General features: G+C 41.0%; 1 protein-coding gene across 1 annotated transcript in view; it reads right to left on the bottom strand.

Moving 5' to 3' along the window:
• The window catches only part of ITFG1 (integrin alpha FG-GAP repeat containing 1), a 211079-nt gene that overhangs the window by 193759 nt on the left and 2517 nt on the right, over positions 1-14803 (bottom strand). Inside the window, exons 3-5 of the mRNA XM_004583824.4 lie at positions 10823-10968; positions 8676-8733; positions 7451-7525 (exon numbers count right to left, since the gene is read on the bottom strand). Coding sequence (XP_004583881.2) covers positions 7451-7525; positions 8676-8733; positions 10823-10968 — 279 coding nt within the window. The remainder of the gene's footprint in view (positions 1-7450; positions 7526-8675; positions 8734-10822; positions 10969-14803) is intronic.

Genomic DNA, 14803 nt, shown 5'->3' with positions numbered 1-14803 from the left:
CCACCGCCCTCATTGGGCGGTGAATGGGATTGGGGAGGGGCGCGACCTTGGGCCTGGGGGTTTAAAATTCCAGCAGCCTAGAGGCTGTTGGTGGGCTCCAGGATGGGGCACTCCAGCTACCAAGTGTACATGGTTAGTTTTGCCCAGTGTGCCATATGGCTCCAGGCTCTGCTTGCTGGCCGCCTGGCCAGGGAGCTCTGGGATATTGGTTGTCTGAATCGCTGCTTAGGTAGCTCCAGGTTGATCCCACTGTGCTTCTGGGATCTGAGTCAATCCTAAAGATTCCCAATGGCAGTAACTCTTCCTTTGAAGAACTTGTAATCACTTAACCATGCTGAGTGCTGAACACCAGTTCATGCAAAAGATAAGGATCGGGGCTTGTCCAGCAGGATATCCTTTTACCTGACATGATGATGGATCAGGACACTGGTCACATTAGGCAGGGCCATAACATTAACTAGCACTCGAGAACCATATCGGGGGGTAGATTCTGTATGGGATGTGTGGGCCACACCCTGTGTAAAGTCTAGCCCCACTGGTAATAAGCCCAAGAGTTTGGGTGGTTTTGGACTAAGCTAGGTGTGACCAAGGAGCCTGCCATCAATCACAGGTAAAGGAACCCTCAGCAGTCTGGACTGGTCAAGGCAGCAGCACCTGAATGTGCATCCTGAATAGGGTGTGGGGTAGGCCGGACTGCAACATTCACCAGCTCATATATGGCCAAATGGAAGGCAAGACTGCGCCAGGCACTGGCCTAAAATCCATTGGCATGTATGAAAACTGAGTCTGGGAGGGGATCAAGTGGAGGAGCTTGGGAAACTCTCCTGGGGAGTCATAGCTCCCGCTGGTGAACATGTGGTCCAGACCTGGGGGTCGGACAAGCTGGGCAAAGTAGCTCCAACAGTTGGCTAATGTGTAAACTGGTAATGGAATGAGATGTACCAGGCAGGACTGAGCAAACCTTAGCCTACAAGCGAAACTAGAAGCCAAATGGAGCACAGATCAAGCCGAGCTAGGCTCTTGCATCTACTGGTCTACGTGAACCACAGTGTCTAAGGCAGAGGCCAGGACAGATAAGGGACTGACCCAAGCTGAGTCAGAGCAGCCACTGGCATGCGCGGGATCTATGGCTGGGAACAGGCCTGGTTGGGGAGCTAAGGGGACACCCTAACTGGGTTGAGGTTCCCACCAAGGGGCGCGTGTGCTGGAATGGGGGCTGCATTCTAACTAGGAAACAGTTGTAGTCTCCCGTGGCACTAGTGTGGACTGGGATTGGATGCACCAGGCCAGACCAGACCCCAACATCATCTGGTGTCCTGGAGAACCAGGGTAGATGTGGGATGGACGGACTAGGCTAGGTCTCAACCCCCTACTGAGCCATGTGTGAGCTGTATGTGGGTATGGATGAGCCATGGCTGGGCTGAAACATCCAACAGCAAGAACCAGAATGAGTTGGAAGCCAGCCAAGAAAAGCCACTATTCCTGCTAGGACAGGAGGTGAACTGAGTAGGGCTGGCTCATGGATGCCCTGGTACGTGCAAAATCTGGCATTGGGAGGGGTTCTGATGGAGCAGCCTGAGCAACTCCTCTGGCAGGACACAATCCCTGCAAGTAACCACAAGAAGCATGACAGGAAACAGCCCAGAATAGGCCATGGAAAGTTTCCCACTGGCATACATTTGGCATGGGTTGGGGGCGGACCAGGCTGAATCAGTTCATGTCATCCACTGGCAAATCCGAACACCAGAACCAGAGTGTGGGTCAAGCCAGGTTTGGTAGCAACAAAAACCAATGCACAATATGGAATGCCAGGGTGAGGTTGCCTGTACTGGATGTGACTGCAGCACCCAACCAGCGCGCGTGAGATCCAAGAAAGGAGGGGGCAGAGCCGGCAGGGGGATTAAGGGGGTGGTCCCCTCACCGGACAACTACTCCCACTGGAGAGCTTGAGTTGGGATGGGGACAGACCAGACTAAGCAGGGCTATAACACCTGTGCGCTGCATGTTGACTAGATCAGGGAAAAGCCAGGCTGGGCGGATTATTCCTGCTGGTGCAAGCATAAATTAGAGTGGGTGAGGGTTGTTTGGGCTTAGCCACAGCATCAGGTGGCAGAAGCTGGCACTGGGGACTAATTCTGTCAAGTCAAACCACAGAACCACAACTCTCTCAATCACAGGGATTGAGAGAGACCCGGGAGGGAAATAATGGGTTCCCCCCTCTTGGGTTACTACTCCCGCGGGAGGGCATGAAAACTAGGATGGGGGCTGGGGTGGCTAGACAGAGAGGCACTCAACAACATCCGTGAGGCCTGGATAGTTGAGTTGGTTAGATGGAACTAAGCTTTAATACCCATTGACAAGTACAAGAGCCAAATAGGATGTGGGACAGACTGGACTAGTCTGCTATACATACTGGCAAACCAGGGTAGGGGGCGGGCCTGGTGGGGGTTATTGTGGGTCGCTCCGACTAGGTTGCAGCTCCCACTGGTTGATGTGAGGGCCATGTACGTGCTGGGCAGAACCAGGCTGGACTGCAAAACCCACTGGTTCCAGTGGAAGTCAGGACTGAAACCAGAACCAACCCAGTAATTGCAACCACCAGCTGATCATGGAGATGGACTGTGCCGGGCCCTGTGCTTGCTAGAACATACAAGAATCTGGTCTGGAAATAACTCAAAGTTTCTTTGGGGATCTCCCCAATCGAAATGCTGGACTCAGAACCCTAGCCAAGAAAAGACAGAAGGCAGAACAAGTCAATCAACCACCTCAGCTACATGTATTGGCAGTGAAATACTGGGCAAATGAAGACTCTATGATGGACTATGTCAATCAGTGGATTCTTCAACGACCTTATTGTGCTTGGAGTGGCGAAGATGGCAGCAATTCATAACTGATGAACTATCAAAACCACTTGAGCAAGGATCTCAGAGCATGCCCCACATCCGGGACTTGGGGTGGGTGGGAAACTGGGTGGGGCTTCTCCCTCAATATCCCCCTTTACCTCAGATACAAGAAGGAAACAATATGGACATAATAGTCTTACCCACCTCCCTATAGCCCCTGAAACTTTTTACCGTAATTAACTATGTAAAGATTGTGAAAAATATAATAATAATAATAAAAAAAAACAGTGACAGGAAGAGGACCCGGGCCCAAGCATTCTGGAGTGATCCAGCCTGGTGCCCTCTGGAGTAAATACATGTTAATTCCTTTCCACAAGTGGTTACTCAGTCTCTGGTGGTCGATTTTCACAATAATATGCGTGAAAACCAATTATGTGTTACCAGAATTTATTGCAAAGGTCTTCTTTGAAGCCTTTGAAAGGAAGGAATCAGACAGACTGACTTGCAAAAGGATGTAAGAATTCATTCATTAGAGCCATTCATTTGATCAATTTTTGATAAGTATACCAAAGAGTTACCAAACAACTGGATTATACTAACTACCCTGCATTTAGAGAGATCTTGTATAACCAACCATTCACACCAAAACTTCTTTTACTCTATTACTCAACAATTTTGTATGTTGAACACAATACAGCAAAATGGTTTCACATTGTCATAAACGTTAGATACATATTTCCATCAAAATCACCCTGGAAATTTAATACTAAGAAAATATGCTAATCTTCTGTGGATAAAGGTGTTATGGTTATGTGTGCTTATACATATACATGTGTATATGATATTCATGAATGAAAATGTGAAAACAGAACTGGGGAAAAGATGAAGATAAAATAGCAACTAATTCTTAGTTGGTAACTACTGAAAATAGGTCATAAGTGCAATATATGCAAAGTGAATATATCATACATTCTACTTTCATACACAGTTGAGATTTTCCAAAATAAAAACTTCAAGATCTGCTAGCTAAGCGCGTTCAATTTGGGAAAAAGATCAATTAGAGGAAATGCTTGCTAAATAACCCAATCTGCAAAGTTAGCCCTTACTGTCAAATCAATTTCTATCAGAAAGAATTTGACCTTGACTTTTTCAATGCAAATAAGTGTGTGAATGGGTTTTAAGGAATATTGGTAAAATTGCTGAGAAATGACAAAGTATATGTTGTAGAACAGTCAAGATTAAAACAATAATTTATGTATTTTTATAAAATGTTACCTAATTGGATAATAAAGCAATATGCTATTCATCATTAGTTACCACTTTTCAATGCAATGTAATGTACCTAAAATAACTTAGTTATAAAAAGCATGACAAAAGACAGACCCTTTATACAGTAATTGTGCTGCATATTCAATTCTGAGGTCTAACTTTAGAATTACCTAAAAATTAAGCATGAGAGTAAGAAAAGGCACTCTGATTTTATCAAATTTTTCTGACTTTAATAAAAACACAAAAATTTAATTGTCTCACAAGCTGGTATGAAATTTTCTTATTAATTGACTAAAAAATCCAATAAATTTCCTAATTTAAAAAAATGCTTTACCTTAAATGGTATTTTCTTTGTATGGTTTGAGAAAATGCCAATTATAGAAAAATACCTTTCGATACAAAATAAATTATACAAAAGTTTTATACATGGGTTTGACAGGACTGGAGGACATTCTGTTGTTTTGTCTCATGTATAGTAATCATTACTCAAAATTACTTTGGCAGAAAACGTATCTCAATTCCAGTTAATGATATGCCTTAAGGAAAGCACTAAGAATCACTGCTGATGTCTGTCTTTGGGAATTTTGTGTTTCTTTTGTACTCTTTTTTGTTTGCTCTCCCCAGATTATCAACAATATACTTTTCGATAGTAATTAGGGAGCAAAGAGGAATTATTATTAGAACAAAACCTGGTATTGCCAGCACAACCTCACAATAGCATTTCTGCATTTAGAATACTTCATGAACCAAAATATTTGATTTTTTTTAATCAAAATTTTTCTTAAAGTGAAAAATGCATGAAGACAAAAAAAAAAAACCCTTGAAGTTCTATATTAATTCGTTATTTTGATTAATCATAAAAGGTTTATCTTTCTTTGGTACCTACACATTTTCATTTTGCAGGAAATGCATCATTAGTAAGAATCAGAAAGTGTAAAGAATATGGCAGATTAATGTGGAATATGAGGAAGAGAGTAAAAATGGGTTAATCCTCAGGCATGTTCATTTTAGATAACCACACCTATGAAACCCAAAGATTTTAGGAAATGATTTGCTTAGTACAACCTGTACCCACATACTCCTTAGCAAGTCCTTACACAGTCTACTGTACATTAACACAGCTACCACACTGAACTTCCAAAGATGGACACATATTTCTTTTTTTAAATGATCTTCTGGCTTTCAGTTTTGCCACTCCCACACCATTTCCCACAGAATTGAAAAAATCCTTTAATCTGTTTTGATCAGCAGCAAAGCTGCAGAATGAAGGTAGTGCGTGTACAGAAATGAAGGCTTCCCAAGTGGAAGCTTCATTATTAACCATTTATTTCCATATTATAAAATGGTCACTTAACTGTTGAATGAGCCTTGTTAGCCACTGCTAACCCAATAAAAGAAGACCATTTAAACAAAGTGTCAATCCTGCAGTTAATACATGTTTTAAAATCCAAACAGGTTTGTTTGAGAGTCTTTCTTTTCTTCCTTCTCATCCAACTTGGAGCCACAAGGATGATATGTAAACTGTGTGATTCCATGGCACGCCTCTTCTGAAGGGGCAAGGTGGACTATAGGTAGTTCTCTGCTGTGTTGCAAACATGGAAAGGTAAATAAACGTGTTCTATAGTCTTCAGTTAAACTATTCCTTCTCAGACACAGAAAGCAATTAACCATGATGTCTGTCATGAAAAGCTCCTTGCTATCACAACTGCTACCACAATTATGTATTAGGAAGACTGTTCTTTATTTTTTTATCAACTCCAGAGGAATTATCATGAATTTGAAATTCAAGTTTCCAGAAAGCTCTCTGTAAAGCTTTTCTGTCCCCGGACAGGAAGAAAGGCCCAGCACACATACTGGCAAAGAACAAAGCATATATGAAAAGATTACAGTACTTACAGGAGTGGTATGTATATTTTTAAGCAACTATTGGCAAATGGAACAAAGATAAATAAAGCTTATTAACATGTGGAAGCCAAAATGCCTAAGGTGGAAGATTTCATCAAGATAATATCTAAACTTCCCAGTAAAATTATACCCTTCCAATTCCAAAACATTTAATCAATATTTAAACAGCAACTTGTACAGTTTGTATTGCTAAGGTAGAGGAGGGTAAAAGCATTAAGTAGGCGTTATATAGAAAGCAGTTACAGATAAGAGTCAAACTGCTAGAGAGAGCTTATGTGCTGAACAAATGCTCTTTTAAAAATCTTTAGGAAACATTTCCAATTGGGGCAAGTCCCTGTGGTAAAGGGAGTAAACTGTCCCTTGTGGCCCCTGCATCCCGTAGCAGAGTTCAGGTTAGAACCTCCATTTCCTGTTAATGTGGCAGGACAGGTAGCTGAGGGTGGCTCAAGTCCTTGGGTTCTTGACCCCTCGTGGGAGACCCAGACAGTTTCTGGTTCCTGGATTCGGCTTGGCCCAGTCCCTTTTGAGGGCACTTGGAGAACAAATTAGTGGCTAGAAGTTGTCTCTCTCTTTCTTTCTCTCTCTGTGTCTCTATCACTCTGCCTTTTAAATAAGTAAATCTGTGGGGAAAAAAATGAAGAGGTAGGTGCTGTAGCACAGTATGTTAAGCTGCTGCTTAAGATCCTACTATTGGGCCCGGCGGCGTGGCCTAGTGGCTAAAGTCCTCAGCTTGAACGCACCGGGATCCCATAGGGCACCGGTTCTAATCCCGGCAGCTCCACTTCCTATCCAGCTCCCTGCTTGTGGCCTGGGAAAGCAGTCGAGGACAGCCCAAAGACTTGGGACCCTGCACCCACATGGGAGACCCGGAATAGGTTCCTGGTGTCCAGCTTCGGATTGGCGCGCACCGGCTGTTGCGGCTCACTTGGGGAGTGAATCATCGGACGGAAGATCTTCCTCTCTGTCTCTCCTCCTCTCTGTATATCTGACTTTGTAATAAAGTAAATAAATCTTTCAAAAAAAAAAAAAAAAGATCCTGGTATCCTATATCATAATGTTGGTGTGAATTCCAGCTACCCTGCTTCCTATCTAGTTTCCTGATCATGTACTAGGGTAGAGTGGTGGTGGTGGGTCAACATGATGGTTCAAGTCCTTGGGTTCTTATTATTCACGTAGGAGATCTGGATGGAGTTTCTGGCTCTTGGATTTGGCTTTTCACAGCCACCTGTGAAGCATCTGGGTAGTGACCCAGCAAATGCTGTTTGTCACTCTGCCTTTCAAACAAATAAAAATCTTTAAAAAGAATAAAAACAAGTATTTCCAATGAGTTGAATTTTCACCAATGGTTGAAGCAATCAGTTCATACAGGCATACAGTCTCTACAGTCCTACAGTATAGATAAAATTAGTTAGATGGTTATAATATGTACTCACCCTCCTAATAGTATCTGTGACTGGCTGGATTCATTTGTAACACCAAATACATCAGGAATTAAATCACCATTGAAACTGAAAAATAAACGTTTAAAATATTAAGCAGGTACTTCCTTAGACTGGCACTTCTATTGCTGCTTATTAAAGAAGATGAAACAAAATAAACTTTGGGAGGTATGTACATTACAATGTTTTCTAACAATTAGCTGTAATAAATCAGAGGTCTACAGATGTGTTATCTCACTTCTAAGCCTCAGTGTGCAATCCTGTCCCTGAAGCCCCAAGTCTGCAGAGCTTGCATTGTGGTCTGGCACTGGATCAGCACTGGGGTTTCTGGGGACTGCCTCTCAGTGACAGCACAGGGTGGAGCTTATTTCTAAGCCATGCTTGACTTAGAGTGTCACCAAGACACTGACTTCTGTGTAGAAGTTTGGGGTCATCTACAACCTCTGCATGTTCATTTACATCCTTCAATGCTAATTTCTAGAAACTTACTTTAGAATCATGACCAAATTTACTTATTTACACAATCGTAGGAGAAGTTGATCCTTTGTTGACAAAATTAATACTGGCCATTAAATACAACAAGAACAAAGGAAAAAAAAATATACAACTCTAAAATAAAACAAGCTGAGCGCCCTTAAGGAAGTTAACAGCTCATACAGCCAACAGGCCCTGACCTACCTTCAATACTAACTACAATACTAATAACTGTAAGGCAGGCAGTACTGAACAAGACTGTGGACATTAGACATCTAAAAGTGAATTCTACCTCATTACTAAATATTCTGCCAGAAATCTGTATTAAATTATAACTCCAAAAAAAAAGAGTTGTTAAAAGGACAAACATTTCTCCTTCATGCAGAAATCTTTAAAAACTCCTGAAAGAAGCCTGCATAGCTCATATCTGTCAATCAAATACAGCTTTATTTAAGAACAGCTACTTAACTCTTTGACAAAGTTAACATTAACAGGAATTGAAAATAGATACACTTCAATCTACAGTAACCAAACAGCAGCATACATCTTTTCCATCTTCAAAAACAATGCATTTTATTTTTCTTTCCTCCACCTTGACAAGCCTCCTTTAATCAAGATCATAGGCTTGTATAAGCTTCAAGAGAAAGTGAATTTAGAATCTACTTATCAGGCTGATTTCTATGCAAAAGATTTGTATATTTGTCACCTTAAAATCATACCAAAGAAAGCAAAAACTTATACTTACTCCATAATCAGTGGTTCATCCGGAAAAGTCCTATTAAGCACGGTCATATTGTTAGGATCTGCAAGGAGAAAATGCACAGAAATTAGACGACATTTCACATTAGCTTTCTCTCTGTTTTTATGCAAAAAATGCTTTCAGTCAAGGTTATCTCTTAATTCATATATTATAATTAATCAAACACCAAGAACCAAATCTAAATGGACATCAAGACTGAAAAGACAAAATACTGACAGAATCCATTTAGATTGAACAGGACTACAATGGCTTTGTTTTTCTAATAAAATATTTAGTTATTTGAAAGAGTTACAGAAAAAGAGGCAGAAACAGAGAGAGATCCTCTACACACTAGTACATTGCATGCATGGCTACAACAGCCAGGGCTGGGCCAGGAGCTTCAGATGGGCTCCCATGTGGATGTCAGGGGAGCAAACACACCAGTAATCTTCTGTTATTTCTCCTGGGCCATTGGCAAGCAGCTGAATTATAAGTGGAGTAGCTGGGATAAGAACTGCATCCCATATGCCATGCTGGCATCCAAAAGCATGGAGGCCACAATGCAAGCCCAAACACCTGGTGCCTTTTGAAGATTCTACCTGGGTAGCTTGTAGCTGCCTTTCAATCATACAATTTACCAAGGAAATCATGGGTAATCAACGAGGTTTGCTGTAAAGAAGTCAATATACCCAAGACTACTTGACTCTGACACACCCACACTCGTACAAATTGGTACTTCATACACGGTACTCCTTCCTAAAATACTTCTTGTGTGTAAAAATATGGCGATTACTACCAAATTCATATTGCCATATGTGACAGTAAACACAACTACACTTGTTCACCTTGGAATTTGGTTTAACGAACAAAGTTGTCTGTTTAGGAATATATATAGAGTTTCAGGCAAGATTTACGCTTTGTGGGTGGTTACAATAGTCTTCCTACGGCTATTTTAAAACCGTTTTTGTGATTTTCTGTCACAGATAGCCTATACACTGAAACTATCATTTTCCCAGATACTCTTAAACCTGAGACGCTGAATAAAAGTTAAGCTTTAACAACTAGATACACTGTGAGTTTTAAAGGGAGCAGTGAGTCGAAGGATGTGCCTCTGTTATTGCTAAGTTCTCACTGTCTGCTCCTTGAACTTGCACGTCTCAGAGGCTGGCTGCAGCACCCCATTTTCTGGTGAGAATCACTGTAGGCATAGCAGTATTCCAGTGGGGCTAAGCGCATGGCCGAGTCTAACGGCCAGAGGAGCCAGCAGCTTACTTGCTGCCAGAGAATAATATTCCTGAAAGTTCAATCCAGAGCTTATTGGGTAGCCGTCACGGTATTTCTATATGCTATTAAAATGTTTTGGTAAATCTCTTCAATAAGTCATCAAGGGTGGATTTCATTCTCTGCAATTAGCTCAGCACAATTCTGAGCTGAAAAATCAAATAAGAAAATGGATATAAAACCAATTTTTAAATTCCTAATATTCAAGAATAGTATTTTTTTAACTGATCTTAGAACAATCTTGTTATGCTAAGAACACCTAGTATTGGGGCTTGGCGGCGTGGCCTAGTGGCTAAGGTCCTCGCCTTGATCCCATATGGCCGCTGGTTCTAATCCCGGCAGCTCCACTTCCTCTCTGTCTCTCCTCCTCTCAGTATATCTGACTTTGTAATAAAAATAAAATAAATATTAACAACAACAACCAAAAAAAAAACTTCAAAAAAAAATTAAAAAAAAAAAAACAAAAAAAAACCTAGTATTGAGCACAGCACAATGGCTCAGTGGCTAAAATCCTAGCCTTGCACACACCAGATTCCATACGGGCATCAGTTCATATTCTGGATGCTCCAATTCCCATCCAGCTGCCTGCTCGTGGCCTGGGAAAGCAGCAGAGGATGTCTCAAAGCCTTGGGACCCTGCACCCATGTGGCACATTCGGAAGAAGTTCCTGGCTCCTGGCTTTGCATCAGCTCAGCTCTGGTCATGGAGCCACTTGGGGAGTGAACCAGCAAAGACAATTTTTTCTCTGTCTCTCCTTCTCTTTATAAATCTGCCTTTCAATAAAAATCAATCTTAAAATACCAGATAATTTTTTTCCATCTTTTAAAAAAATATTTAATGAAAAATCATAAATACTCTTAAAACAAATTCACCTAATGTTTGATTTTGTCCCCAGAAGATAACAGCTCCTAGTTCACTGTTGCCACGATTTTTGGGAAGATATGTCAGCAGGACATCCATTTGTGAATCTCCATCATAATCCCCAGGCACTACACTTGTTATCAATTCACTGTAATTCCTAAAAGAAAGCAGCATTCAAAAATATGCATACAAGTTATTGAAGAGGACATAATCTGCACTTCTTCCATTCAAAATATTTTAATCCAAAATTTAAAATTCTGCAAACTGATTAATCTTAATGTCTTCCTTATTATTATGATTTGAGAGGCTTAGGGAAAGACAGTGAGATGGGTTGGGGCATATGAGCACTGGCACAGTTTCCAAATGCTTGCAGGGACTGGGAATGGGCCAGGCCAAAGTCAAGAGACAGACACTCAATCTAAGTTTCCCACATGGGAGACAGAGAGGCAATTACTTACATCATTACTGCTGTGTCTCAGAGTCTGCACTAGAAGGGCGGGAAGCCTACATAAAGGACATTTTGACCTTCCGCCCAGCTCTTCTCTCTTCTGACATTATCAGCCAGGAATGTATAGCCCATCAGTCCAACCTAGCAGTTTCCATTTAGCTCTTCAGCATTTATTCTTAAATGTGAATATACACCTTCCATTTGAAGGAAATGTGACTATTATATCACATCAAAACAGTGAAAAATAGAGCTAACCAAAGAGCACCAAAGAAAATCTCAAAATTATACCTGGGAAAAAATTATGCCCACATAAAACAAACAGCAGGTCAAAGGAAACAAACAGCAAAAAAACAAAGCAATAAAAATAAAAAATATTTCAGATAATAACAGCAAAAATCTATACAGAGCCAGCATTGTAGTGCGGTGGGTTAAGTTAGCAGCAGCAGTGCTGGATTCCAAAGCTCAGTGCTGGGTTAAATCCTGGCTACTCTGCCTCAGATTGATGCTAATGTGTCCGGGAAAACAAAGGAAGACAGCCTGAGTGCTTGTGTCCCTGCCTTCCTTTGGCACACTAAGATGGAGGTCCTGGTTCCTGCCTTCAGGACTGGCTTTGACAGGGCTGATGTGGCCATCTGGGAACTGAACCACAGTATATAAGACTGTTGTGCCCAGATTTTGAGATCCCCAGAAATCACCAGGAATCTGAAGTTGATCCAAGTGCACAAGAATGGTATATTCAAGTTCAGCACATCAGAGCCTGGGTTCTTGGTTGAGGGCAGCAAACTGGTCGGCCATGACCAACACCCCTTACCAGAGTATGGCCTTGAACAGCACATTCACAGGGTTTTTATAGGGGCAGTCCACAACAGCTTGACAAGGGGCAATTCACAATAGCCTGCAAGGTGAGGGGAAATATCACACATTTCCTACCTATCCTGGCTGGACAGCCCATGCCTCCAGCAACTGAGCACCCACTAAATTACTTGGAGCCACCTTTGAGATAACCAGACTTAGGTGGGTCTTGATTCATAAGAATTGGGGCCCATCAGTGCTAAGGGTCACATAGGCCATTTGGCCAGCAAGTTCACAGTTTCTTAGTAGCAATGAGCCATGAACAAATGGCTGGGATTTTGATACTGAGGTTCTTTAAGATCTCCCTCTGTCTGTTATTTGCTTCTTCTACCTGCCATCTGCCATTCAAATAAGCACATAATAATAATAATAATAATAATTAAAAAACAAGGTCTAGAATATAAAGTTGAGAAAATTTTCCGGAAAAAAAATGAAAAAAAATCAGAAAGAAAAAGAAAATAAGACAAAGAAACAAAAGAGGGACCCAAGTAAACCTGTAAGTTACGGATATAAATTCCTAAGAGAAAAACATAAGTACTGTTAAAGTCCCCAAGATGAAGACCTCTCCCTTAAATGGGTCTACCTAAAGCCCAGCATAACAGCTGAAAACCAATTTACAGAAATCTACACCGTCATGACATCAGAGCAAAGGGGATACAGAAAGGTCTCAGCATCAAACATTAAAAATAAAACAAGATATATTTGGAGGAGCAGGAGAAAGAATAGGATTGAAGCTAGAACATGACAGTGAAAGTATTAAAAATGAGTATGGAAACATGAAGGACTTGCCATGCTTCCTTTTTCAAACATCCCCCAAAGAATGTACACTAGGGAAGTAAATGGAGAAATGAATAAGAAAGTGACACAAGAGTCACTTTTAACAAATCAAAAAACAGCGAAGAGAAAGTCCCAAAACTGTAAGTAGGCAGGACGCTGGAGGAACGGTAGAAGTACAGGCTGGGTAGAAGCCACACAGGACCCATTGGGGAAAACAAACAGTGCACAGCAGACATATAGCAGTCATGAGGAAAAAACAGGCAAAAAATTCAGAATACATACATAGAAAAGCATACAATCTTTTTCACAAAGCAAGCATTTTGTAGAAATGGGAAAGATGGCTAACAAGTGAAAGGTTGTGTACTACTTGGTTCTGACATGTTGTTAGGGCATGTGTTAGTGCAGCGGTTAGCACAGTACTGGGGAGTCTGAGTGTGTGCTAGTTCTGCTTCTGTTTCCATGTTCCTACTCATGGAATGACAGGTACTTGAGTCACTGCCATCCATGTGAGCAACCTAGATTTGAGTTCCGAGCTCCCACCTTTTATCTGGCCCAACCCCAACTGTTGCAAGCAACTGAGGCGGCAAACATTTCAATGAAAAAATAAATCTCTGCCTCTTAAAACGTATAAAACATGAATTAATGGCTAAGATATAAAAGAATGATTACTAACTCAAATAAAAGTTGAAACTACGGTGTGACAAAAGCACAATTCAAACATGTTAAATGGATCCTAGCAGTAAAGCAGTTCATGAAGTGGGAAAAAGAGGAACGAAGGTCATTTTTACTTTGAAAAGTATCCCTTCCAGGCTGCTGGTTCACTTCTAGTATATAGATTCAATTTTGTTTCTTTCCTACCCTAAACATCCTACTATCCAGTACCCAAAAACATTTCTCAAAAGGGACGTGTTCCTGTTTATCCATTTATAACTTTCCTCTCCCTTTTCTAATTGAAGATCAACTTTTTTTTTACACGTTTCAGCTTTAATTAAGCATTGTAATGTTGTAGAGTCTGAGCACCAATTATCTCTCAGAGGAATTTTTAAAGGTTTCCTAAATCTTCCATACATTAATTCATCCTACACACAGTTAAGAATTAAGTCAATTAAAAATACTGTTTCCCTTGTCAGTTCTTTGTACCAGAACCTGAAGTGGTCTTTAGCTTCTCCTGGGCCCCAGCTGAAACTCCTTAGCATATTTATGAAGGTCACTCTGCCCTGATTTTATCTTCCCAGTTCGGAATGCTCAGTTGTGCATACTCTTCTTTTGTTAGACATATCTTTCTGTACCTCTTCACAACTGGTGCCTTTAACTGCCATCTTTCAATGCTGTTTCCAAGCTTGAATGCCTACAGCTAATTTTTATTCATTTCATTCATACATGGTCAGGCTCTCTGGAAGCTGTCACCCTGGTTTGCAATGACCCATCTCTTCTTCTTTGAATTCAGACATCAATCAATCCTTTTTTTCTTGTACTTTCATCATCCTGTTGGCTCACCACCATGGAAGGCTAGGACAGGGTGGGGGGGGTCACTACTGCTTGTAATGCCAATCACACAAAAGAAAAATAAACTAGTATTTGAACATTTAAAAGAATCCAGATGTTAAAAGCCTGATCTGAAGTTAAAAAAAAAAAATCCTAGACTTTTATCAACTAGCTGTCAAAAAACAAACAAAACCTTGAAGGGGTTCTTTTGCTTCACTACACACCTTCCCTTCTGCCACACTCAACTGGCAACATGAAGAGTTTCCTGTGAGTGATCTGCTTTCAAGACACACAAAAAGAGGAAGCATTCTCAACACATTCAAGGAAGCAAAGCAAGACAGGACATTTCTAATGGAAAAGACCCGAATCCACACAAATTAATACTTTAAGCCGATTTTGAAGCTTTAGTAAGTTCATGTTTTTTTCCTAA

This window comes from Ochotona princeps, chromosome 16 (assembly GCF_030435755.1).
Source record: "Ochotona princeps isolate mOchPri1 chromosome 16, mOchPri1.hap1, whole genome shotgun sequence".
Taxonomy (NCBI): domain Eukaryota; kingdom Metazoa; phylum Chordata; class Mammalia; order Lagomorpha; family Ochotonidae; genus Ochotona; species Ochotona princeps.
This window is presented reverse-complemented; position numbering and strand designations above follow the sequence as displayed.